The sequence below is a fragment of the Rhinoderma darwinii genome, chromosome 5, assembly GCF_050947455.1.
Source record: "Rhinoderma darwinii isolate aRhiDar2 chromosome 5, aRhiDar2.hap1, whole genome shotgun sequence".
Classification (NCBI taxonomy): Eukaryota; Metazoa; Chordata; class Amphibia; order Anura; family Rhinodermatidae; genus Rhinoderma; species Rhinoderma darwinii.
The window spans coordinates 108,685,127-108,709,051 of NC_134691.1; the positions used below are offsets into that span (position 1 = coordinate 108,685,127).

The 23,925-nt window shown below is 41.4% G+C and overlaps 1 protein-coding gene across 4 annotated transcripts in view; it reads right to left on the bottom strand.

Moving 5' to 3' along the window:
* Nucleotides 1-23,925, bottom strand: part of DLGAP1 (DLG associated protein 1) — a 598,634-nt gene that overhangs the window by 183,647 nt on the left and 391,062 nt on the right. For all 4 annotated transcript variants that reach the window (XM_075826387.1, XM_075826388.1, XM_075826390.1 and 1 more), the window contains 2 exons: nucleotides 7,075-7,255; nucleotides 3,290-3,530 (listed from right to left, as the gene is read on the bottom strand). In XM_075826387.1, coding sequence (XP_075682502.1) covers nucleotides 3,290-3,530; nucleotides 7,075-7,255 — 422 coding nt within the window. The remainder of the gene's footprint in view (nucleotides 1-3,289; nucleotides 3,531-7,074; nucleotides 7,256-23,925) is intronic.

A 23,925-nucleotide genomic window follows, 5' to 3' on the forward strand; every position in this document is an offset into this window, starting at 1 on the left:
AAGGATGGTGGTCTTAGGCCGTGCATTGATTATCGTAACCTGAATAAGGTCACTGTAAGGAACCAGTACCCACTTCCTTTGATTCCGGATCTTTTTAATCAGGTTCAGGGAGCCCAATGGTTTTCTAAGTTCGATCTACGGGGGGCATATAACCTTATCCGCATCAAAGAGGGGGATGAGTGGAAAACTGCGTTCAACACACCCGAGGGTCATTTCGAATACCTGGTCATGCCCTTTGGGTTGTGTAACGCCCCTGCTGTCTTCCAGAATTTTATTAATGAAATCCTGAGAGAGTACCTGGGTAATTTTCTTGTTGTGTACCTTGATGACATACTGGTGTTTTCCAAGGACTGGTCCTCTCACGTGGAGCATGTCAGGAAGGTGCTCCAGGTCCTTCGGGAGAATAATCTGTTTGCTAAGACTGAAAAATGTGTCTTTGGGGTACAGGAGATACCATTTTTAGGGCAAATCCTCACTCCTCATGAATTCCGCATGGACCCTGCCAAGGTTCAAGCTGTGGCGGAATGGGTCCAACCTGCCTCCCTTAAGGCGTTACAGTGTTTTTTAGGGTTCGCCAACTATTACAGGAGATTTATTGCCAACTTCTCGGTCGTCGCTAAGCCTCTTACGGACCTTACCCGCAAGGGTGCTGATGTCCTCCATTGGCCCCCTGAGGCCGTCCAGGCCTTTGAGACTCTCAAGAAGTGCTTTATCTCGGCCCCCGTGCTGATTCAGCCCAACCAAGAGGAGCCATTTATTGTGGAGGTTGACGCTTCCGAGGTGGGAGTGGGGGCCGTCTTGTCCCAGGGTACCAGCTCCCTCACCCATCTCCGCCCCTGTGCTTACTTCTCTAGGAAGTTTTCGCCCACGGAGAGTAACTATGATATTGGCAACCGCGAACTTCTAGCCATTAAATGGGCTTTTGAGGAGTGGCGGCACTTCCTGGAGGGGGCCAGACACCAGGTAACGGTCCTTACGGATCACAAGAATCTGGTTTTCCTAGAATCGGCCCGGAGGCTTAATCCTAGACAAGCTCGGTGGGCACTATTCTTTACCAGATTTAATTTCTTGGTTACCTATAGGGCTGGGTCCAAGAATATTAAGGCTGATGCTCTGTCACGTAGTTTCATGGCCAATCCTCCTTCCGAGAAGGATCCCGCTTGTATTTTACCCCCTGGTATAATCGTCTCTGCCACGGATTCTGATTTAGCTTCTGATATCGCGGCTGATCAGGGTGCAGCTCCCGGGAACGCCCCTGGGGACAAACTGTTTGTTCCCCTGCAATACCGGCTGAGGGTACTCAGGGAAAACCATGACTCCGCTCTATCTGGTCATCCTGGCATCTTGGGCACCAAACACCTCATTACCAGAAACTATTGGTGGCCTGGGTTGCCTAAAGATGTTAGGGCTTACGTCGCCGCTTGTGAGGTTTGCGCTAGGTCCAAAACCCCTAGGTCCCGACCTGCGGGCCTACTACGTCCCTTGCCCATTCCCCAGAGACCTTGGACCCATATCTCCATGGATTTTATCACCGATTTGCCTCCATCTCAGGGCAAGTCGGTGGTGTGGGTGGTAGTCGACCGCTTCAGCAAGATGTGCCACTTTGTGCCCCTTAAGAAGCTACCTAACGCCAAGACGTTAGCTTCTTTGTTTGTGAAGCACATCCTGCGTCTCCATGGGGCCCCAGTCAATATCGTTTCGGACAGAGGGGTACAATTTGTTTCCTTATTTTGGAGAGCCTTTTGTAAAAAGTTGGAGATTGATCTGTCCTTCTCCTCCGCCTTCCATCCCGAAACTAACGGCCAAACGGAAAGGACCAACCAATCCCTGGAACAATATTTAAGGTGTTTCATCTCTGACTGTCAATTCGATTGGGTCTCATTCCTTCCCCTTGCTGAATTTTCCCTGAATAACCGGGTCAGTAACTCGTCAGGGGTCTCCCCGTTTTTCTGTAATTTCGGGTTTAACCCAAGGTTCTCCTCCGTCTCCCCTGGTTGTTCCAATAATCCTGAGGTAGAGGATGTTCATCGGGAACTGTGCACTGTCTGGGCCCAGGTTCAGAAGAACCTAGAGGCGTCCCAGAGCGCACAAAAGATTCAGGCAGATAGTAGACGTTCTGCTAACCCCCAGTTTGTCGTCGGGGATTTGGTCTGGTTGTCGTCCAGGAACTTGCGCCTTAAGGTCTCGTCCAGGAAGTTTGCTCCCCGATTTATTGGGCCTTATAAGGTCATTGAAGTCCTCAACCCTGTATCCTTCCGTCTGGAGCTGCCCCCATCCTTCCGCATACACGACGTCTTTCATGCCTCCCTCCTTAAACGCTGCTCCCCGTCCTGGTCCCCCTCTAGGAAACCTCCTGTTCCCGTTCTCACCCCTGAGGGGGTGGAATTCGAGGTGGCCAAGATTGTGGACAGTAGGATGATCCAGGGCTCCCTCCAGTACCTGGTCCATTGGAGAGGATACGGGCCGGAGGAGAGGACTTGGGTACCTGCTCGAGATGTTCACGCTGGGGTATTGGTCAGGAGGTTCCACCTTCTCTTCCCCACTAAACCGGGTCCTCTTAGTAAGGGTCCGGTGGCCCCTCATAAAAGGGGGAGTACTGTAATGGATCTGCCAGGCACTACGTCTGTGGAGACTCCCAGGGTTAATCAGTCGACACCTGAGGCCAGACCTCTTAGACTGACACCGGCTCCCACCAATCAGGGTGGCAGGCTCAGGAGTGGGAGAGCCTATCGCGGCCTGGTCAGTCAGAGTTAGCTCCGCCCCCTGTCCATTTATACCTGCAGTTTTCTCTTCCTCATTGCTTGTTATTCTTTTGGATTCCTGGCCCCACTGCTGCTTGCTCCAGCCTGCTTCTGCCGTGCTTCTGCCTTGCTGCAGTTCCCCTTGTCTTGCTTTGCTTTGCCCCTGGCTTGCTTCTGTCTCCGTGCCCGCTCGGGTTACTCACTTCGTCCTGGTCCTGACTGTTCGTTCGCCGCTCCGTTTCCTCGTGGCGTTCCGTGGCTACTGCCCCTTCCCTTGCGTGTTCCCTGTTTGTTTTCCTGTGCACTTAGACAGCGTAGGGACCGCCGCCCAGTTGTACCTCGTCGCCTAGGGCGGGTCGTTGCAAGTAGGCAGGGACAGGGCGGTGGGTAGATTAGGGCTCACTTTCCCTTCACCTCCTTCCTGCCATCACAGGAAAATCAAATGTTTATGACAACAAGAAGTATACACAGTAGTTCTCCACCCAAGACCCAAATAAAACAATTTGAATAGCAAACCATTGCTTTAAATAAATTAGACTAGTACTAACCGGTGCTGCTCTGGATTGTCCTCACTGTAGTCGTTGTGCGTGGAGGTGATGATGGTCGAAGCAACACACTGTCATCATCTTGAGAACATCCTTTCTCGATTGCTCTAACATAGCTGTGGCTTCTCATTCGAAAACAACCCGGCATTGGAAGATCCAGCGCCTCCACTGCCTGAGATTCTAGTTCACTAAAAACCGATTCACACACTGATTCAAACTGACCATTGACTTCCATTTCACTGACCTAAAAATACAGAAAAGTTATAATAAATACAGGCTTGTATAACCTATTTTATAGTATGTTTTATATGTTTATTATACTATATTAACTAGAGTTACCTACTGTCCTATGTAAAACGAAAAATAGTAAACTATGATACTACAATGAGTTCTACTAAATGAAAATGAAGCCGTGCTATATATTACAAACTCAGTACTTCTACATCAATATAGAAGTGTCCTACTCACTGGTAAATGCCTACAAAGATTTAAGTTCTACTAAGCAGAGAAAGCAATGCAATATTTGTTAATTATTAATTTGCTTAACACGGTAACACAACTTTTTTCTTTCTTTACCTTTCCCATAATATTTCTTCTCTTTTTTTGCTTACCCTTAGAATTTAATATTATGTGTTAATATATTATATATTATGATACATAAGGTTACAATGCCATGAATGGGTGTACTCGGTCTGCAACAATGTTTGGGTAGCTGGAACGTGTCAAAGTAACATCCACATGAATGCCAGGGCCCAAGGTTTCCCAGCAGAACATTGCCCAGAGCATCCTGCATAGTGCATCCTGGTGTCATCTTTTCCGCCGGTAAGCGATGCACATGCACACGGCCGTTCACATGACTTAAAAAAATGTAGATGATTATTGCGGATTGTCTAGTCTGACCGATCTTGATATCTGCTGCACCATGCAGATGTTAGGGTCAATTTTTTGGCGAATTACATCAATATATGGATTCATTCTGGCTTATGTCCAAAGTTCAGTCTTGTTGTAGTGGTGGAATAATGCTGTGGCAAATTAATTCTTGGCACCCCTGCCCATTGATACCAAGTGAGCTTGGTTTAAATATCATGCTGACATACTGACCATACATATTGCTGAGCATGTGCATCCCTTTATGGCCACAGTGTAGATTTGGTACTTCCAGTAGGATAATGTGCCATGTTCCTATGGACACATTATTTTTGGCTGTTTCTGTAGATATAACAGTGAGTTCATTGTACTCCAACATCCGGCACACCCAGTCAAATGTTCTCAGTTCAAGAGAGCTCATTTTATATATATCTATATATATATATATATATATATATATATATATTAGAATGGAAGATTCAAAGCACAAAGTCCAGCTGTGGATATCACATCACCATGGACCAGAATCTCTGGTTTCAAGCATCTTGTTCAATCAATACAACAAAGAACTTAGACTCCCTTATGTATTTATTTACTGTAGCTCCAGGTGTTAATGGAACAGTTTTCAGTGGCTTGATCTCCTCACGTTTATTTAAAGAATTAAGCCACGTTGACACCACGTTATTACGTTCAGTGGGATTGTTTGAAATGGTCTGCCAGATGTGTTCATCTGTATACTTCTACGTATTCAACTGTATACTCTACTATTGGCATGTTAGGCTCTGTTCACATCTGCGTCGCAGGCTCCATTAGGGGCATCCGTTGCAGATTCGGCAGTGTTTACCAGAGTTTACTGGAGACAATAGCGCAGCATGCTGCGCTATTGTGTCCGGTAAAATCACAAACACTCCGACGGAAAGCCGACAGATCCTATGTCAATGGGTGCTGTTGGCAACTGGAAGGTTCTGTTGGTTCCCCTTGTTCTGCTCCTCTGGTGCAGCAAAAAAACTTAATGGTTTAACGCAAGTGTTTCCCACCATTTTTCCAGCTAAGTGTATCTAAATATTGTTCTATTCCCAAACCTGGAGCTTCTGAGCCATATGATGCTGATGAGTCAAATCAATGTGACTGCTCGCATGGTTGACAAGCAGGGGTAGGGAGTAGAGTAGAGAGTACAACCATTGGAGCTCTAGGATTTATACTGCTTTGCACCAAGAAAAAGGGGGACAATGGGAGGGGGTTCTTGCCACCAGAAGAAAGAACAATTCTTTAGACCATATTGTACGACAACATTTAATGGTTCTGGATTAATTTACAATGTTACAATTTACATGGCTCACAAGATGAAAAAGATTAGGGAACCCTTATCTAGTCTGTGAACCTGTGATCACATATATAACATGCTACTTTTGCTTGTTAGGTATATAGTGAAGATTTAATTGTATGATGTTATTTTATTGTCTTTATGTTAATATAGGGGAGAATTGAATAAAAACAAATCTGGAGCATTCCGGGCTAAAATTGCTACAGCCCTGGGATTTCTAGAACAAAGGAGTTTTAACTCGGTGTTCTCTTTAGTGGTTAAAAGCATTATATAGACATTTTATCAGACCGTTCATTTCATCAAAAAGTGAACTGTGTTTTTCTTCTTTACTACTATACTGCAGCTTTGATAAGAGCTACAATAGATGGAGGTATTGAAGAAGCAGGCAGATGAAAACTCCCCTCTAGAATACAACGTCTTTCGAGCTACGATTGTCACACAGATATCTTCCATCACTCTAACTGTTTGCTAGTTGAAATCAAGCATTGAATACTCAGAGAATGCTTTAAACTACTTTTATCAGCCGCTGAAGCTTTTCCTGAACTGAAAAGGGAATAGTGTAATAAGAGCCTTACAAATAGATTTTCTTCATATATGCAAACTAGATATAGTAAATTTCAATAAATCTGTGAGGTCTAAAATTGTTTACTCTCAAGACTTAACATTTTTGTACATTAAGGGGGTAATTTATTAAGACTTAATAGATAGAAAAATGTGACACATTTATTAAGAGGCGAAAGCCTCATAGTATTGTAGTGTTTATAGGCGCCATACATTTCCCTAGTCACCTATAACATTAAAAAAACATACCTCACCGCTCATCTTCTCCCCTTTGGGTCCCTTCAAACCTCTAGCGCGGCTCATACAAGGTCCTGACGCTGAGCAGAATTTATATTGCCTTATATGCGACGCAGAGCTTGCAATGTCATCAGTTGTGTATCGAATACAATGTCCTGGCGCTGCCTAGTGTCATTACATTGTATGAGCTGCGCTGGAGCGATGAGTGAGCCGGAGGGGAGAAGATATGTATGTACATATATATGTTTTTTAATTATTTCGTTGGGGGGCGGTGTCAGGTCTGATCAGGGGAGGCAAGGTATGAGGCCTCTACCTTGCTATGCTCCATAGAGCGAAATCTGTGCCAGCTGGAGCTGGTGTAGATTTCCAATATAATTTACTCCAATTTTCTGGCGTAAATTATCAGAAATATGCCAGGCCGCAGTAGCCACACTCTATTTTCCCAAAACCATGACCCTTATCACAAAAGTGGCAAGGGTGGCGCACATTGCGGTTTTTGGACTCTTTTGCAACTTTTCTATGCCAGAAAACTGGCGTAGAAAGGTTAATAAATAACGCTCTAAATGTTTGTACTCTTCACCTAATCTTAGCTAACATATAATCACTGGTTGGAGAGCTTACATATTCTCTAATGACACAGTGGAGTCTCTTCTTTCTCCCACTGTGAATGCTTATAATCTCCTCTGAAAATATTGAAGATGGAATGACAGGATGCACATTTCACAAGCTCCAGATCAATACTGAGCTCTAATCCCACCATTTTTCTGAATTGTGAACTGGTTGGGAGCTCAACACTCACCTGACTGATTGTGCTCATGGCTCTCATGTAGCTCTCATTTCTAGATCGGAATTTAGGAGATGTAAGGAGGAGGGTTGATGGATCAAGGGTGTCCATACTCCTATTAATGGAAACTTCACTCACTGCCCTCAAGTAACTGTGGCTCCGTATTTGAAGCTTTGGAGAGTGCTCATTTGAGATTCTGTAAAACAAAATAAATACATATCTGAATGCAGGGGCGTATCTAGGAAAGACTGGACCCCATAGCAAACTTTTGACTGCCCCCCTCCCCCACAATGAACGAAACCCCCACCACCCATGCCCTCTTGACAATGAACATTTATCAGTTCTGTGTGCAATGTAAAAATACAGCTAGGCTGCCAAGTGTAATCTTATTAACCTTTAGTTACAGGGTTACGAAAAATGTGACAAACAGATACGCACTAATATTTTAACATGTTTTATCACTTAATTATGTTATTTCATACTCATAATAGTTAAATAAAAAACTAACCTGAAACTCAAAACACAGGAACAGGAAGGACTTGTTTCCATTTGTTCTTGCTCACTTTTAAAGTGTAAAAGGGAGGGGGAAGTATAGCCTCTTTTATTATGTTACAGCTATGCCTTCATACATTCCTCCTTTCCTCCCTATTTTATGAGATCCCATTAATATAGATCTATGGTAGATTACATTAATGTGATCTCATAAAATAGGGGAGGGTGGGCTGGGGGAGGTAACTTATCTACCCCTCCCCCCACTATTTTATGAGATTCCATTAATAACGATCCCACGTTCCCTTGTAGATAGTGTAACACACAGGCCCCCTGAAGATAGTGCCAAACAGTGTCCCCTGTAGATAGCGCCACACAGTGTCCCCTATAGACAGTGCCACACGCCCTTCTTCTAGATAGTGCCACCCCCTTTGTATATAGTGCCACACCCCCTTGTAGATAGTGTCAGACAGCCCCCCTTATAGATAGAGGCACGCACCCTCCCTTGTAGATAGTGCCACGCACCCTCCCTTGTAGATAGTGCCACACCCCCCTGTAGATAGTGGCACACAGCCCCCTGTAGATAGTGCAATGTACAGTTCCCTGTAGTGAGTGCCACACACAGCCCCCTGTAGATAGTGATCACGCAGACCATTGTAGATAGTGCCACGCAGTGTCCCCTTTAGATAGTGTCACAGTGTCCCCTGTAGATAGTGCCACACAGTGTCCCCTGTAGATAGTGCCACACAGTGTCCCCTGTAGAAAATGCCACACAGCCCCTTCTAGATAGTGCCACCCAGCCCCCTTGTAAATAGTGCCATACAGCCCCCTCTTGTAGATAGTGCCACACACAGTCTCCCTATAGATAGTGCCTCACACAGTCCCCCTGTAGATAGTGCCACACCTCCTGTAGATAGTACCATACAGCACCCCTTGTGGATATGCCACACACAGCCCTGTAAATAGTGCCCCCTGTAGATAGCGCCACACAGTGTCCCCTATAGACAGTGCCACACGCCCTTCTTCTAGATAGTGCCACCCCCTTTGTATATAGTGCCACACCCCCTTGTAGATAGTGTCAGACAGCCCCCCTTATAGATAGAGGCACGCACCCTCCCTTGTAGATAGTGCCACGCACCCTCCCTTGTAGATAGTGGCACACAGCCCCCTGTAGATAGTGGCACACAGCCCCCTGTAGATAGTGCAATGTACAGTTCCCTGTAGTGAGTGCCACACACAGCCCCCTGTAGATAGTGATCACGCAGACCATTGTAGATAGTGCCACGCAGTGTCCCCTTTAGATAGTGTCACAGTGTCCCCTGTAGATAGTGCCACACAGTGTCCCCTGTAGATAGTGCCACACAGTGTCCCCTGTAGAAAATGCCACACAGCCCCTTCTAGATAGTGCCACCCAGCCCCCTTGTAAATAGTGCCATACAGCCCCCTCTTGTAGATAGTGCCACACACAGTCTCCCTATAGATAGTGCCTCACACAGTCCCCCTGTAGATAGTGCCACACCTCCTGTAGATAGTACCATACAGCACCCCTTGTGGATATGCCACACACAGCCCTGTAAATAGTGCCACACCACCCTGTAGATAATGCCACCCAGCTCACTGTAGATCGTGCCACACAGACTCCTGTAGAAAGTGTCACACACAGACCCCTGTAGATAGCGCCACACACAGTCCCCCAGTAGATAGTGCCACACCACCTGTAGATAGTGCCAAACAGCCCCCTCGTAGATATACCACGCACAGCCCTGTAAATAGTGCCACACCCCCTGTAGATCATGCCACAGACAGACTGCTGTAGATAGTGCCACATCCCCCTTGTAGATAGTGTCACACACAGTCCCCCTGTAGATAGTGCCACACAGCCCCTCTTGTAGATAGTGCCACACAGCTCCCATGTAGATAGTGCTAAACAGCCCCCTTGTAGATAGTGCCACACAGCCCCCTTTGCAGATAGTGCCACCCAGCCTCCCCTTGTAGATAGTGCCACACAGCCTCCCCTTGTAGATAGTGCCACACAGCCTCCCCTTATAGATAGTGCCACACAAACCCCTATTTAGATAGTGCCACACAGCCCCCCATTTAGATAGTGCCACACAGCCTCCCTTGTAGACAGTGCCACACAGCCCCTAAACAAATAATAAAAACTTGTACTTATCTAGCCCCATTGCCGCGATGAATGGAGCTGCTCCACAGCCTCCTCTGCCATGTTAGGCTTGCAGTCTATGAGACGCCGAGACGGGAATCTTGCGCATGCTGGCGTGATCCAGTGACGTCATTGCGTCAGCCTGCGCAGGGATCCTGTCCCAGCGTCTTATAGGCTGCAGGCCTATTGGGGCCTGTGGCCTAGTGAATGGCGAAGCAGTGAACTAGATATCTGCTATGTAATAGTATTTATCTGTATCTGTGTCCTGAGGACGCAGATACAACTGAATGTGGCTGTTGCTAGCACCAGGGCGCCCCGGATGCCTGTTTCCAGCATGGCCACTGGGCATGAGGGTGCCCGTGTTGCCTGCTCCGGCACATAAATGTTATGTTATGTACCGGGCGGCAAGGGCCCCCTCATGCTGCAGGCCCTGTAGCAGACGCTATGGCTGATATAGTGGTATAGCCACTGTCTGAATGTCATAATTACGCTATTCTTGGAAAAATAATATTTTTTTGTAACACATAGATTTTTTTCCTGGAAATAAGTGCCCATTAACCTTATAACAATGGGTAGCTGCCAATCAATGTTAATGGCTGCATGGTTTTGCGGGTTAAACTCCAGTATTAACTACAAAATCGTATGGCAATTGACTAACAATATGTTGTCCGCGCCCACCGCACGCCCCTACATGTGTCCTCACTCTTTGTGTACTAATCAAACTCTGTTTGCCAGTATAATTAAATAGGAAATTATCAAAGATTTATTGACTTGGTCTGCTGAATCAAAAGGTTTACTTGATTTTAATAGCAATTGTTTATACAAAGGGAATGTGTCAAATCTAATAATAAAAATAAAATAAAATATATAAGTATATAGATTATAAAAAACAGTGTTTGCTCTTTTTTTAAAAATGTTGTAGCTATTTATTTTTTATTTGTAAAACCTTCCCTGGGGAGGCCATGTTGGAGACACGCACGTCCTACCTGTACTTCCTGTGTAGTCAGTACAGCAGTGTGTGTGCGCTTTATGGCAGCTGAGATTAATGGGAGTCAATTGACAGACAAATCTTATAGACTTTTACAGTCTCCAGAAAGTGATGGAGTTTAGCTCCTACCCCAAAGACCAGAGAAGATGTATAGAGAGTCTTATCTGTGTGTATGCTATATAGTGTTGCTATCTTATGTTATCTAGGTAATACAATAGAGCTGTCATTAACTATCCCACCCTCTAATAATAATGAGATTATTCTCCTCACCCTGCGCCTGTATATACAGCAAAGCTGACAACTGAGCTGCATAGAACAGGAAATATCAGCTTATTGTGACTGCTCTAGTAGCCAAACTGTAATAATAAAGATTTATTGTATGTGAATAGTCCAAAAAAACAAACAAAACAAAATAAAATAAAAAACACCACAAGAATGTTTAAAAAATATGTGTAATAAAAACCTGATAACATTTTGTCTGCCACACCAGTGGAGTATATTGCATATATTATCATTATTGAATTCAAGAGGAGCTGTGTGCAGTAAACGCTTAACCCCCCCTAGAGGTGGCTGCAGCAAGTAGAACTTATTATTTGAATCGAGTGGAGGTTATTAGGGAATATTAATTTCTGTAATAATAAAAAAAATGGAGCTTAGATACCCATGTAGATATATTGTGAAATTAAATCGCAGACAACTTTGGAATTTTTAGATAAAGAAGGGGCTAACAGGTGACCATTTACTTTAAAGTTTTTGTGTGCCGCCACCAATATTTGGTTGTTGTCGATTCAGTGGTTTATAAGCTGTATGTACAAATGTCATATTAACCATGTCCACTGATGTCATGCACATGTCTTTCGAACTAAATCAGATACATTAAGAAGATAAATTCCCATTCTTTCAATATAAAGAACAAAGTGTCTTTCTCAGCTGTCACGCTATAGAACATGTTCATTTTCAGATCAGAAAACATTACAGCTATGACTTGTTGCCGTACCGTACACTATAATGTCCCTGCTTGTAATATGTCAGTTGTTACTTTGAGGGTAATACAAAATCGCATGCAATGTACTGGAAAATATATATATAAAAAAATATATATCCTGAAGGAAGTAATACCCATTACAAAATGCAATAGTAAAGTTAGACTCTCTTTGGAGAACTGAATGGTTTCATCTACTTTCTTGTTGGCAAAAACAAGTCTATAAATGCTGTTTCAATGCATACAGTGCCTCTAGGCGGAAGTTTTGTTATTGTGGAAATGTATATGCGGCTTTTTGAGTCTTGGGGGCAACTAGTGTAAAAACAGAGAATAAAAATACAAATTTCAATGATGGATGGTTTTAATAAGGTGCGTTGGGTGGCCTGGAAAGAAATAGATTTCTGCCGCCAGTGCTAAGAGGAAATGTTATAGGAGGGGGTTGGTGGAGTGTATGTAGTGGGGCATATAATAAGCTACAATACTAAAAAGATAGGGAGTACTGGCCAGTATAATGTTATATATCACTCATTCTGAAATGTAGCCATCACATACCCTCACTAGTCCATTTCTGTAGGACTGCTTGTTTTACACGGCAATTATGGAAATATTCTTGGTTAAGTGTCAGGTCCACTTGCAATATAGAACATGATGCTGTGTTATTGAATACGTCATTTGCCACACATCCCCGTTTCGCTGCTAGTAATTATCTCCCTAAATGGAACATTCTTATACATAGCTACAAGCAAAATGTCCAGGATATCATTCAAGAAAACTTGGCTAATGCAAGAGATGCTGCTTTTTGTTGTATATTATATTGTGTACAATGCACCTGGCCGTCTGCACAGTGAATAATAAAGGATCTTACATCTGATTTTGTTTCTACTTTTCTTTGCATGAAAGGGAAAATATTATTGTGCAATGAATGTAATTATATTTGCATGTATCAGGAGAACATCAGTCATTTTATTTTTTTCTGATTATCCTGTTTCTTCTGTAATAAACAGGATGGACACTATTAGGACAGTGCATCTATATACATACGATATAGAATATATAATGTATATGAGTTATTGTTATTCTGCCTGGTACTAAACTAGAAAGTTAAAGCTAAAGGGAAAATATGTAAGTGTGTCCCCAGTGAGACCGACAAGCCATGGATTCTGATTTTAATAAATAGCCTTCTGGACTCCCACAAGCTATGTAGGATAAGATATTCATAACAACCTCGGGAAAGAAGTTGTACTTGAAAAGTTTAAAGCACCCACATTTTGTTTGTTATGGATGCAAAAATAACCTGGTTCCATCCATCTATGGACTGGAAGAGATTTGTGGTGGTCACCCAGTGCATTCGTGGATTGTTGCTATGCAACAACCTAGGCATATGCCACCTAAGATTTTATTATTCACAAACCTACAAGAGACAGCAGTGACATCATACATCATGCTTTCAGGTGCAAATTTTAAAATCCCTTAGACTCTATGCTCTGGTTTAGCCATAAGTCAAATCTATAATGACATCAAGGGGTCCATGCCCTTATACAGGATCCTTACTGTGACAGGTTTTCTGTAGCATTATTCTTTAATTTATATGTCAATCTAAATCAGAACAGAGTTTTAGGGGATCTGAAGTGGGTAATATTGTGTTTATTTGTTAAACACACCCAATTTCACCTAAAAACATATATTTTTTTTGCTTTTAACCCCTTCCCGCCACAGCCCATTTTTGTATTTTTATTTTTTCCTCCCCAACTTCCTTTTATTTTTCTGTCTATATAGCCATTTGAGGGCTTGATTTTTGCGGTACAAGTTGTAGTTTTTCATGACACTATGTATTGTACCATATATTGTAATAGGAAACAGGAAAAAAATCTTTGTGGGGTGGAATAGGAAAAAAAACTGTACCAGTGATCTATGGATCCCTTGCACTGATATTCTGCAATAATAATATATTGCAGTATATAACGATTCTGTTGGAGACAGGGCTTATTAGGAGTACAAAGATGATAGCTCTAAGGGCCTTTATTAGGTCCCCAGGCTGCCATCCAAACCATTGGCACCCCACAATCGCACTGCGGGATGGGGCAATGAGCTGTCAGAGAGGGTCTCCTCCTTTTTCTAATGCCTTAGATGCCCCGGTTGTTATTGACCACAACATCTAAGGTGTTAACCTGCATCAATTGTTACCTGAACTATTAAGCTGTTCAATAACTGTTTGCTGGACGCTCGTTCTACTGACAGCTATTTCTTCCAACCTCCCCATACACATGGACAGGAGAGGAGAATAAGCTTCTACCAGACACACCCTTGAAATTGAAATTCAACATGCTGATCCCCCCCGCCGACATCTGCCTAGGAACTTTAGCCAAACATCTATTACACAATAGATGGTCGCCAAGTCCTGCCAAAAGCAGCAAGTCTGGCAAACATTAGTCTAAGGGGTATGGCCACCTTTACCCTTCTTCTTTTAGAACGGGCAACCTTTTGTTGTGATGATCAATACGTGAAAAGAAAAAAAAGTAATTGTGCCTTTGGATTTGAACGGGAAAATACTGTAGAAGTGGAGAAAAACAAACAAGTTTGCAAATTCAAGTCTACTTTCACGCTTGAAGCAGAACTCACCAGACTGAAGTTATGGTTCTGTGGACATATTTTGAGAAGACCCAAATTACTGGAAAATGTTAATGCTCACATGAAAGTAAAGGATGAAGAGGGCAACCAACAACACGATTGAATACACTATAATAGAAGTCATGAATACTCAATTGAGAAGCCTGAAGACCTGAAAAAAACACTGTTCAAATTTTTGAAACTGACATGATGGCACAATTCTTTTTATCCTAGTGCAAATGCCACAATTGGTTATTGGCTATCAAATCCAGCTACATTTGTTAAACCTATGGCACTTAATCAAAGGTAAAAAGGGGCTGTCAGAAAAGAGGATTCATAATCTGCAAGGGACCTTCAATCCTACAAATCATCTTTTCATATTTGACTAAGTATTATTTTTAGTTTTGTGACCCTGAAATGAAATAAAAATCCTGCTCATCATTCAATAATGTTGAGTTTGAATATTAAGTCACAAAAAAACAATGTCATCATTTTCTGAATTACACTACTCTCAAAATGAACTGTGACTTCTACTGCATATTTCATGTCAATTTCATACAGATCATATAAGAGCGCAAGCTAATGTCCCTCCGGGACTACTTAAACCTTGTTAATGAATAAGTGCTTCAGAAATATCATAAAAGTTTCTCAACAAGACTTCTATTCACAAAAATAAAAAGTACAAGGAATTGTATGATGCTTACAAGAAAATCCCAGGACCAGATGGCACAATCCCAAGAACACTTGAAGGTGGCTAGTGAATAAACAGAGTAGATACTAATCATGATCATTCAGCAGAGATAGGAGGTGTGCCAAAGGACCTGACGGCGCCAGATGTTATGTTTTATAGGAAAAATAAAGCCTGAGCCAGGCAATTAAATAAAGCACCTCACTTATCAATATCTGCAGCATCTAAAATGCCTAAATTGTTTATTTGGCTTTGTTTTATTGCTAAGCAGGTGAAGAATATTTTTTTATTCAACAGCCCAAAAAAATTCAAACTGATGGAATCTAGTAAATTTTACTTATCTGTCCATGATAACAGTTTTTAATAAAAAACTGGGGAATATCCCATAACAAAACGGGAAGTCAGATCCACATACTGATGGAGCAAATCAGGGGGAGACTACGGTAACTGAGCTCCATTTTATATGGCTTGATATAGTGGTCAGTACTTGGGCTAATACAAAGTAAAGAAAAAACATAATCTTCACAAACACAAGTTGCCTCAAACGCTTTATGTCTATTGGGCTCATTACAGTGAAGCTTTATCTTTGATCACTTTTATTACCATATTAGATTTAGTGGAGATATATTGGAGAACTGCAATATCAGCAATTCCCAGATAAGTCTGCAATTTGAATTGACCCTATTACAAGTAGGAACAAATCAGGTCCCATGGGAGAGAAGTTACATGCAATAAAATTCCCTGTCCCTGATTTCGCAAGTGTTGTCCACAGAATATAGGCTTATATTTTGTGAATGGAGGGATCGGAAGGACTGTTCTGTATACATTACTGGAATACACCTCCTCTCTCTACTTACACAATACAGGTGGTATAAGAAAAGCCTGTATTCTGAGAACAGCCATTGCAAATCTATTTTCCGCATATTTGTTCTTCTATGGGAATCATTTTAGGAAATTGGTTTTAATGAATTTCCTTAAATACCTGGAGACATTCACCAAAAACTGCTTAAAACTTGAATTTAAGTTTATAAATTATGTTTTACTTTTTCTCATGAGCTTGTGTAAAGGTGTGAAAAAGCCCCGTCAGAAATACTAGGCCCCAGAGACTTTTGGGCAAGTTTGGGCGCTGAAGAGTATGGTGGGCGAGACCACCATGTGTAGATAGGCAACAAATGTTTTTTGTTTCAGGTTCCAGTTGCAGTGTGATTCTGAGTACTGCATCAGTTAAACCCAGGATGAGATGTAAGGTATGCTTGGGGCACCAAATGTGAATGTATGACTGTACTTTTCTTTATGTAATTTCTTAGCAGGTTGAAGACCAATCATGTGTCTGTATGTTGGTCTTAGCAGCAGCAGTAAATATAGTGTGTTGCTGCCCCCTAGTTCAGCAATAGTATCAAAATACAATAGTATTTGATATTGTGCTGTTGTGTGTTATGTAGATAGAACCTGTGGTCGCATGACCAGGATGTGCAGTGTTATATTGAAGATGCTGTTGTTAGCAGGCTGTGGTGGTGCTCCCTTGAAGGGCGGAGAAGTATGGCCCCAGACGCCATTACTAAGGTGGCAGGTCCCTTGAAGATTAACTCTGCACGCTCGCACATTCTGGAGGAAGGGCCAACTGGAGTCTACAAAAGTACGTTTCCTTGGCACCAAATACTGTTAGGCATATGACTGTGGTGAGGAAAGAAGGTACGTGTCAGTGACTGGGTTGTAGGTGGTGACGCAGCAGAAAAGGCCAAAAGTGAACCAGTGACATTGTCACCACAGTCAACCATTATACATAGTAATTTGCAAGAGACTGTAACTAAGAATTGTGCCCATTGGGCAACTAAATAAGTGAATAAATACCACCAATCTGCCACAGCCACATGCATGATATGTAAATCTGAAACGTTCAAGTTTGTGCCCCCTGTGTGTGAGACTGTAACCGTAAGCTTGTTGAGCTGTGTACTAGTAGATATTTGAAACCAACAAGTTCGCAATGCCTGAGTACAGAGTAAGCTGCACATTTGAACTGTGTGCCATTCTTTTGGACCAAAGTTCCTGTGGGGTGTCACCCCTGGCTTCCATTACCACCCATTACATCAAAATGGCACTGTCAACAGGATCTAGGCCAGGTGGTGACCGCGCCCTCACAACATTATTGGCATAGTCCGTAGTAGCGTTACCCAGTCCACCAATACACTTGCATGCAAGAACACTGATATTAGACATAAAGATACTGCTGTGAGAAAAACTATATTCTCTCTATAGCCTCTTCAAACTCTTATGCCTCAAATTCAGTCCTTGGACAGCAGCAAAACATTAGTAGTATGATATTTTAGAAGCAAGGCAATAGTTGTAAAAGATAAAATATGTATTAATATTTGATTATTAGATTGCATTACTTTATTAGAGGTGCACATTTTTGCTTGTACCTTAGCATCATATTGTAGGAGTGCAACATTTGAAGGAACCTCAATAAAATTTTGACGTAATACTGTATTTGTCTCAAACAAGTAGCTCACATACTGTTCAGCTGAATGATTTTAATTCCTATAAAACTTTACACCTTATTTCAGTTCTATTCTTTGTGTGAAGCGAGAACTGCATGGTGGCATGGGATGTGTTCTTGTCACGAAGCAACATGAGGCCTTGAAGTATCTCACTTCCATTTGCAAACAGATGAGATGCTACGGAGTGGCATCACAATAGCCCTGCAGCCCTGTGTGTGTGTGTGTGTGTGTGTGTATATATATATATATATGTATGTATGTATATATATATATATATATATATATATATATATATATATATATACAGTATATATGTATAGATATATATACACTACCGTTCAAAAGTTTGGGGTCACCCAGCCAATTTTGTGTTTTCCATGAAAAGTCACACTTATATTTATCAAATGAGTTGCAAAATGAATAGAAAATATAGTCAAGACATTGACAAGGTTAGAAATAATGATTTTTATTTGAAATAATAATTTTCTCCTTCAAACTTTGCTTTCGTCAAATAATGCTCCATTTGCAGCAATTACAGCATTGCAGACCTTTGGCATTCTAGCTGTTAATTTGCTGAGGTAATCGGGAGAAATTTCACCCCATGCTTCCAGAAGGCCCTCCCACAAGTTGGATTGGCTTGATGGGCACTTCTTGCGTACCATACGGTCAAGCTGCTCCCACAACAGCTCTATGGGGTTGAGATCTGGAGACTGCGCTGGCCACTCCATTACAGATAGAATACCAGCTGCCTGCTTCTTCCCTAAATAGTTCTTGCATCATTTGGAGGTGTGCTTTGGGTCATTGTCCTGTTGTAGGATGAAATTGGCTCCAATCAAGCGCTGTCCACAGGGTATGGCATGGCGTTGCAAAATGGAGTGATAGCCTTCCTTATTCAAAATCCCTTTTACCTGGTACAAATCTCCCACTTTACCAGCACCAAAGCACCCCAGACCATCACATTACCTCCACCATGCTTGACAGATGGCGTCAGGCACTCTTCCAGCATCTTTTCAGTTGTTCTGCGTCTCACAAATGTTCTTCTGTGTGATCCAAACACCTCAAACTTCGATTCGTCTGTCCATAACACTTTTTTCCAATCTTCTGTGTGCTTTTGCCCATATTAATCTTTTCCTTTTATTAGCCAGTCTCAGATAAGGCTTTTTCTTTGCCACTCTGCCCTGCAGGCCAGCATCCCGGAGCCGCCTCTTCACTGTAGACGTTGACACTGGCGTTTTGCGGGTACTATTTAATGAAGCTGCCAGTTGAGGACCTGTGAGGAGTCTATTTCTCAAACTAGAGACTCTAATGTACTTGTCTTGTTGCTCAGTTGTGCAGCGGGGCCTCCCACTTCTCTTTCTACTCTGGTTAGAGCCTGTTTGTGCTGTCCTCTGAAGGGATTAGTACACACCGTTGTAGGAAATATTCAGTTTCTTGGCAATTTCTCGCATGGAATAGCCTTCATTTCTAAGAACAAGAATAGACTGTCGAGTTTCACATGAAAACTCTCTTTTTCTAGCCATTTGGAGAGTTTAATCGAACCCACAAATGTAATGCTCCAGATTCTCAACTAGCTCAACGGAAGGTCAGTTTTATAGTTCCTCTAAACAGCAAAACTGTTTACAGCGGTGCTAACATAATTGCACAAGGGTTTTCAAGTGTTTTCTAATCATCCATTAGCCTTCTAACACAGTTAGCAAACACAATGTGCCATTAGAACACTGGAGTGATGGTTGCTGGAAATGGGCCTCTATACACCTATGTAGATATTGCATTAAAAACCAGACGTTTGCAGCTAGTCATTTACCACATTAGCAATGTATAGAGTGTATTTCTGATTAATTTAATGTTATCTTCATTGAAAAAAACTGTGCTTTTCTTTCAAAAATAAGGAAATTTCTAAGTGACCCTAAATTTTTGATCGGTAGTGTATGTATGTATGTATGTATGTATGTATGTATGTAAGAATAAAAGAAAATAAGCAAAAAGAACCTTTTGTGATCTACTGTTAATGGGATATGATAATTTAGGTACATGTTTTCCTTTTATAAAGTACATTGGAGATTATTTGCTACCACAGAGCACCACGTTCATACCAGTGCTGACCATAATCTTACAACCGCCGGTATTATAGTCTAAAGCTACATTCACTACGCTCCAAGCTTCATTGCTGAAATCCCCCAGAATTCCTTGCTAGCTCAATGTCTACAAAGGATTCTTGTTCTTATGATTTGCACATATGTATTTTTTCATGGGTTAATCCAAAAACTTTATTATTTATACAATTGTTTATCCACTTGTTGGATAAAGAGATCAATTTGTAAAATATAATTGGGATCATGTATTATATTATTCTAGTGTAGATATAATGCCAGTAGCGTAGCTATAGAGGGTGCAGGAGTAGAAGTTGCACCTGTGGGAGACCAAATGCCTCTCTGCCGCATAAGAAGTCACCAGAAATATAAATGGCACATTATATGGCGAGGACCTGTTACGGAGTTTGCATTTGAGACCTACACCTCTAAGTTCTAATGCCTCTATATAATGTATTTCGGCAGCTTTTACTTGTGAATGACAACATTTTGCTATACATAGATTTGCATGCACTTATATGTAATGTATATAATGTAAGAAGCAAATTGTGCCACAGATCAATATTTAACTGTCAGAATTACTTTTACTTTTATAACCGCACTTGAGGTTAATCATTTGTTTTTATAAAATCACGTGGTAATTGTGTCACAATAAGGGTATGTTCACATGCAGTGACCAAAAATGTTTGTAAGTACGGAGCTGTTTTCAAGCGAAAACAGCTCCTGATTGTCAGACGTTTTTGTAGCAACTCGCGTTTTTCGCGGTCTATTTTATGGCCGTTATTGGAGCTGTTTTTCAATGGAGTCAATGAAAAACGGCTCCAAAAATGTCACAAGAAGTGACATGCACTTCTTTTTCGCGGGCGTCTTTTTACGCGCCGTATTGTGAGAGCGACGCGTAAAATGAAGGCTCGTGGGAACAGAACACCATAAAATACATTGAAAGCAATGGGCAGATGTTTGTAGGCGTATTAGGGGCGTTTTTTCAGGTGTAATTCGAGGCGTAAAATGCCCAAATTACGTCTGAAAACACTGCAGGTGAACATACCCTTAAATTAGATTCTTGCACTCATATCAGATGTCCTATAACAAGAGTATATTACAGTATTAAAATTATGTTACATTCTGACTGCAAAACAAAAAGTTGGTTTTAGGGAAATCATGAAGCAAACATGGAACATCAGGCATTTCTTTTTCTGTATTCTGAATTTACACTATAAATAAAAAAAGGAAAGCAATCTTTCCGTAATATTTTAGTAAACACCGTGGGGGGACTTTATTAAGACTGGCGGCCACGGGTTGCCCGCGCCTTACTCTAAGCCACCTCCTCTTTTTTTAAAGTGGCAGAGGTAGCTTAAAATGGCAACTACTCAGAAAATGATTGTGCAAATATGGTGTGTGCTATAATTTGGTATTTGTTAATGCCATCATACTGGCGTACAGCTGTTGATAAATTCCCCCCAATAAATCGTCCATGTTTAATAGATAGGGAATGGTTGGACTGGGTAAATGCAGCGATAAAAATGTCCAACCTCCCCTATATATGCGCTATAATGTACTTTTAAATGCAGTACATGCCAAGAGACATAATAACGATTTGCTGCCATTTCCCCTTTTTTGTAGCAACACCATACAATATTATTTAGTAAAATTAGAAACACCTTTTCATCAACATGGTATTTACATAAAACTTTATTTACTTCATAAACCCTTTCAGGACCTTGGATAGCAGCCTGAATCAGCTTATATACTGTAACATAGCAGAGTTAGATCTAACTTTACCAAACTTTATTATGAGTTCACTCACACTAGCATGTTAGACTTTTTCTATGGGGCTTCATTTGCTCTATGTAAACTCCTGGCTACAGCAGACTTGCGTATGACACAAGTCCTAGAAGTGTAAATCAGGTGGCACACAATTTTGCAGCTGTTGGTATCTATCATGCCCAAATCAATACATTTACTGTATATTGTTCAAGTCCCCTTTGTGGGACAAAAAAAAAAAAGTTAAAATGAGTTTAATAAAGTATAAGTATATACTTTATTAAAATGTTTTATTTTATTTTTTTATTAATGTGGCCATTCAGGGTATGTTTAAATACAAGTTTTCCGTGGATCACTTTCAGTGTGTTTCCACATTAGAATGGGAAAATCAAGTGATCTAAGTATCTTTCAACGAGACATGGTCATCGGTGCTAGACTAGCCGGTGGGCCAATATTTTAACCCCTTCCCGACATTTGACGTACCCATAGGTCATAGCTCGGTAGGGGAAGTATGAAACAGGCTCACAGAGTGAACCCCCAGGTCTGCCATCTTTGTGCTCTTACTAAGCCCTGCCTCTGGCAGGGCTTAATAAAAGCCTGCCAGAAAGACGATATACTGCAAACCCCCTTTTCCCATTTTCCCCCTAGAGCATAGCAAAAAATAAATAAATAAACATAATTGGTATCGCCGCATCCGAAAAAGTCTGAACTATTACAATATATCATTATTTAACCCGCACGGTAAAAAAAATGAAATTATAAATGCCAGAATTGCTATTTTTTGGTCAACTCATCTCCCACAAAAAATTGAATAAAAAGTGATCAAAACGTTGCATGAACCCTAAAATGGTATCATTAAAAACTACAGCTTATCCTGCAAAAAATAAGCCCTTATACCACTTAATCGACAAAAAAAAAAAAAATGTATGGCTCTCAGAATTTGGCGACACAAAATAAATAAAAAATTTTACACTTAGTTTATTACTTGTAAAAGTAGTAAAATATAGAAAAAAAACTATATATATTCTGCAGCAGCCGTTTTTTACATTTGTTTCTATACATTTTTAAGAAAGTTAGTTCAGACATTGCAGAAAATAACTGTGTGGAATTTAGGCTGTGGTGCAGAATTTTCCCTCCGCAGCATGCACATTCCATTGCGGAGAAGAAGCGGAATTTCGCTGCGGATTTCAGTCTTTGCAATGCAAAAATTGAAATCTGTGGCAAGTCCGCTGTGATATCTGCAACGTCTGAATTACCTGTCAAATATGCAAATGTTGGTGCAGATTCGTTGCGTAATTGCCCCGAATCTGCACCAACATTTGCAGCTGAAAAATTCCACCACGTCTGAACATGGCCTATTATGTCCTGCCTTTGGCAGAACCTAATAGGCTTCTGTACCTGACGAACCAGGAAGCCGTTGCTAGGCTTTCTGGTTGCCATAGCAACCATCGGCACCCTGCGATTTTTCATGTACGCCCATTTGCGGTAACGCACCGCTAAAAAGGACGTACCATAAAGCCTATTTGTGGGAAGGGCTTAAATAATTAAAAGTTAAAACTCATCCCGCATAAAAACAAGCCCTCATATGGCAATGTCAATGGAAAAATAAAAAAGTAACGGCTTTCAGAATGTGGTGAAACAAATTTTTTTTTTTATCAAATACTTTTTTCTCTGTAAAAGTAGTAAAATAAAAAAAACAATATAAATTTGGTATCACTATAATTGTACTGAGCCGCAGAATAAAGTTAAGTTCTTGCTTTTACTGCACGATGAAAGCCGTAAAAACGAAACTCAAAAAACGATGGCGGAATCAGTTTGTTTTTAATTCAATGCCACAAAGATTTTTTTTCAGTTTCCCAGTACATTATATGGTACTGTAAATACTGCCAATAGAAACTACAACTGCCGAGCGCTATCTTTGGTATACCCATAGAATGAATAAAGCCGCGGCCGAGCATACGCACTACCGCTCCATTCCTATGGGGCTCTCAGAAATGGCAACGTAAGTCCGTTCTCGTGATTGGTGGTGGTCCCAGTGGCTGGAGCCCCACTGATCAGATATTTATCACTTATCCTGTGGATAGGTGATAAATAATGATTATGGGAAAACCCCTTTAAGCAGATGTGTTAAGTGTCTTGGAAAAATCACTGAAACACCTGACTGATCTAATAGTGAGCAATCATCATACATCTAATCCGATACATTTAATCCTTGAAGAACACATGTGAGACCTTCTAATTCAGGAACATTCCCTGGGGGGAAGTGAATAATAGTCCTGATCAGCATATGACGTTGATCCAAGTACTAAGTATGAACCTTTGCCTCAATACCTGACAGATGCTGATCACATAATATGCACCATCAGACTCCTGCACTGCAATTAACCTTTCTATATCATTTGAGAAATAGTAAGGTGTTATATTTATGTCCTGTTGAATGGTTCTTGGAATATCTTCAGATGCTCATGTTATTTTAACTTCTGCCCATAAAACAGTATGCACTGAAAATGTTTTTTTCTTTTTTTGTAATGGCTGAAAATGATTAAAAAAAATATACAAAAACGTAACTTCTATCGCTTTATATGTAGATTCTTTTTTA